General features: G+C 48.2%; 1 protein-coding gene across 1 annotated transcript; it reads left to right on the top strand.

Annotated features, from left to right (window-relative positions):
* Nucleotides 1-1323: 1323 nt before the first annotated feature.
* On the top strand, nucleotides 1324-2776 carry LOC139929273 (C2 calcium-dependent domain-containing protein 4C-like). Its single transcript, XM_071922126.1, has 2 exons — nucleotides 1324-2076; nucleotides 2225-2776. Exons 1-2 carry the CDS (start codon nucleotides 1324-1326, stop codon nucleotides 2774-2776), a joined length of 1305 nt encoding a protein of 434 aa, XP_071778227.1.
* Nucleotides 2777-3078: the final 302 nt, after the last annotated feature.

The following is a 3078-nucleotide window of genomic DNA, read 5'->3' on the forward strand; positions in this document are numbered from 1 at the left end:
GTAACTGCCTTTGATTTAGTTTATAATGTAAGTTATTTCTCATGTTGTATTTCCGTCATTTTGTCCACCCCATGTACGGTATCACATCCAAAATTGCACAACTTTAGAACCGGAGGAGACCAGTGCTTTCTCTCATTGACTGCCACAGGTCTATGAGTTCAGATGGTGGATGTGAACCCAGCATATTGCCACTCCGGATCATCGAGTTACTTGTGCCATCACAGGGTTAGAAGCCTCCACCATTAGCCTCATATCACTCAGTGAATCTCACACGAATCCCCTATCAGTTCCTCGCGACTTTCGCTTTAAAAATCAATGAGGCATTAGACATGAAACCCACATTGTTTGCAACACTTATGGATGATGGAACAGCAGCCTGATTCATTGTTTTCGTGTCTGCGCAGGGTACAGAAATAATTTTGTGTTGTGCAGTTTCAAAACCTTCCCATTGGCTCAGAAGTCAAAGGGATCTCATGATATAAAGCCGGGGGTTAATCCGAGCCCTGATCGACCAGTCTCTTCTCCCGTTGGCAAACGTTTTGCTCACACTTGGACTTGAGCTGACTGGGAAATACTTTTTACGTGCAGAGCGCTTGGAGAGGTTGCAGACCAGCGCACGCCAGCGATCATTTTTCAAAGGAGAAGAGTTATCAAGCCAACAGGTAGATATTTTTGCTTTCTAAAGTGCACCGTCACTCTAAAATAATCGTTGATGTGGCTTTGTTTGCGGGGTAAAAGTTCTTTATAGGCTCGTCTTGGTGCGTTCTAACCATTTAATTTAATCTAATTTAATCATTTGTTGTAATCATTTTCATTGGTAAATTACAATTCCAGCGACATAAAGTAGGTTAGGCTACTTCAAAACTACTTTTACAAAATAACTGAAATTACATTTGAACAAATTGTTAGTAGTTTGATCTGGTTTATGCGCTGAATTTTGTGCTACACGTCTCCATAGCGCAGAATGTAAATCGTTTAAAGGAGAACTTGATAGCAGGGTTATTTTCCCAAAAATATTATTGCACCTTTGATTAAAGTTGCCTTTGGAGATGCACAAAGGCTCTTTTGGTGTCTGCAATATGTAAATGTGTCTTTAGGCTCCTTGGCTGGTTCGAGAGATTTTTTTTCTACTGAGGTGCAAGAGTCGACACTGATTTAATGAGACTCTTTAGGCTCAGTCTTATATAGAGAACAAAAACATGGAATTCTGTTGATTTTTGTTTTGATTGTTTGCTATCATCAGCTGTTATAATGTCTCCTTCTGCATAATTTTTCCTATTAACACAGAACAACTGCACTGTGAGCTGAGACATCTGAGAGGGCATGTGGCTTCTGGGGAAACTCCGTGGTTCTGGGGAGAGCAGTAGGACGCAATCCCAACCCCAGCAGGCGCCAGAGACCATTCCTGTTTCTGCTTACTCCAATGTCCTTACTCCAGACAAGATCCCTGATTTCTTTATCCCCCCCAAACTCATTTGCTGTCCCCCAGAACCTGAGTCCCTTACCCCAGAACCTCAGCGCTGCTCCACCTTGCAACCCTCCGCCTCTGACCATGCCATCTGTAGCCAAAGCCCCAGGGCTCGGAGCAATAAGAACCCTTGCAGTCCACGCCTCTTCTCCCGTCTGTCTGGGGACACCCGCAGCCTCCAGAAGTCAGCCAATCGTCACATCATCCAGATAGAGAGCGCTGATGAGCCAGGTGCCGGGCTTCTGGACAGAGACAATGTTGAGGTCAACACCAATGCAGACCCCCAGTCACAGACTGCGATGTCTCTGCCTTATGTCCCCAAGGCCCAGACCTCATATGGCTTTTCCACCCTGGTGGAGTCCCCCCACACCCGACGCAAGGAGAGCCTCTTCCACAGCGACCCCACCAGCCCTCTCACCTCCCCTAACTCCCAGAGGCGCACCCAAGGGGGAACTCACCTGGCCCCTGCCGACCCCAACCCCTACCGCTACTTCAGTGGTGGAGAGAGTGACACCTGCTCCTCAGCGGAGTCCTCCCCTTTTACCTCCCCTCTCCTGTCCCGCTCTGCCTCTCTTCTCCGCTCTATTACCCAGGAGACACAAGCTAAGGTGAGGACTCTCGTTTCTATGTCTAGATACATGGTTTGGCCTTTACAAAATGATGAATGAGTGTGTTAAAAAATAGTTTTTATGTGTTACATGGACCATAAGGCTCCATTCTGGATGTTCACAAGTTGCTCTTTCTTTTCCCTTCCAGGTGTCTCGTGCCAAGCGCTCCCTGGCGCGCCACAGTTCTCTCTCCACCGATGAATGCAGCTCAGCTGACAACAGCCCCAACATGCAGCGCCGCCGCCTGCGCTGCCCTCCCTCCCCCGCCTTCCGCGGATGTAAAAGCAGCGGCTCTAGGGGCGCAGCGCCGGACCTACTGCAGCGCCAGCACACCGTCAACCTCCACAAGGGGGGGACACTGAGGCTGAGCACTCATTACGACGCAGAGGCCGCTCGGCTGCGGGTGCGGGTGCTCGCCGCCGAGGACCTCTATGACAGGCAGACGGACGTTAAAAGCATCAACTGCTGCGTATCGCTCTACCTGAACCCCGGCAAGCAGCAGAAACAGAGGAGTACCATCATCAAGAATAGCAGGAATCCAGTATTCAACGAGGACTTCTTTTTTGACGCGCTGCCCCGGGCGCAGGTGAAGAGTCTGGCCATGAAGATTAAGGTGGTGAACAAAGGTACCAGTCTGAAGAGAGACATGCTTCTGGGAGAAAGGGAGGTGCTGCTCAGTGAGCTGCTGTCAGGCTTCTAGTGAGTGTGAAAACAAACAGCTCCGCATCTAGAGGGCCCTTTCCTCTCTGGGCACCTTTTCATCCCATTTCTTCACAGATCTGATAAATACTGGACAGGTAAAGGCATGCTGATGACAAGGAAGCTGTGTCTTGCACACCATGTAATGTGCATATAATGGATAGAAAACTGAGGCCGCTGTAGAATTACAGTAGAAGACCTTATCAAATTGACATTATTGGCTGTTGCTTTTTAATCTGAGGTCAGTCCAGGGTAGACATATGGAACCCATATTATTTACATCCTTACCACTAACTTATAAAT

This window comes from Centroberyx gerrardi, chromosome 13 (genome assembly GCF_048128805.1).
Source record: "Centroberyx gerrardi isolate f3 chromosome 13, fCenGer3.hap1.cur.20231027, whole genome shotgun sequence".
Lineage (NCBI taxonomy): Eukaryota > Metazoa > Chordata > Actinopteri > Beryciformes > Berycidae > Centroberyx > Centroberyx gerrardi.

Bases quoted from the DNA above. Each gene is read 5' to 3' on its own strand.
- LOC139929273 (XM_071922126.1), top strand. From the start codon at position 1,324: ATGTGGCTTCTGGGGAAACTCCGTGGTTCTGGGGAGAGCAGTAGGACG. The intron at 2,077-2,224 runs GTGAGGACTCTC...TTTCCCTTCCAG, and splicing joins CCCAGGAGACACAAGCTAAG to GTGTCTCGTGCCAAGCGCTC.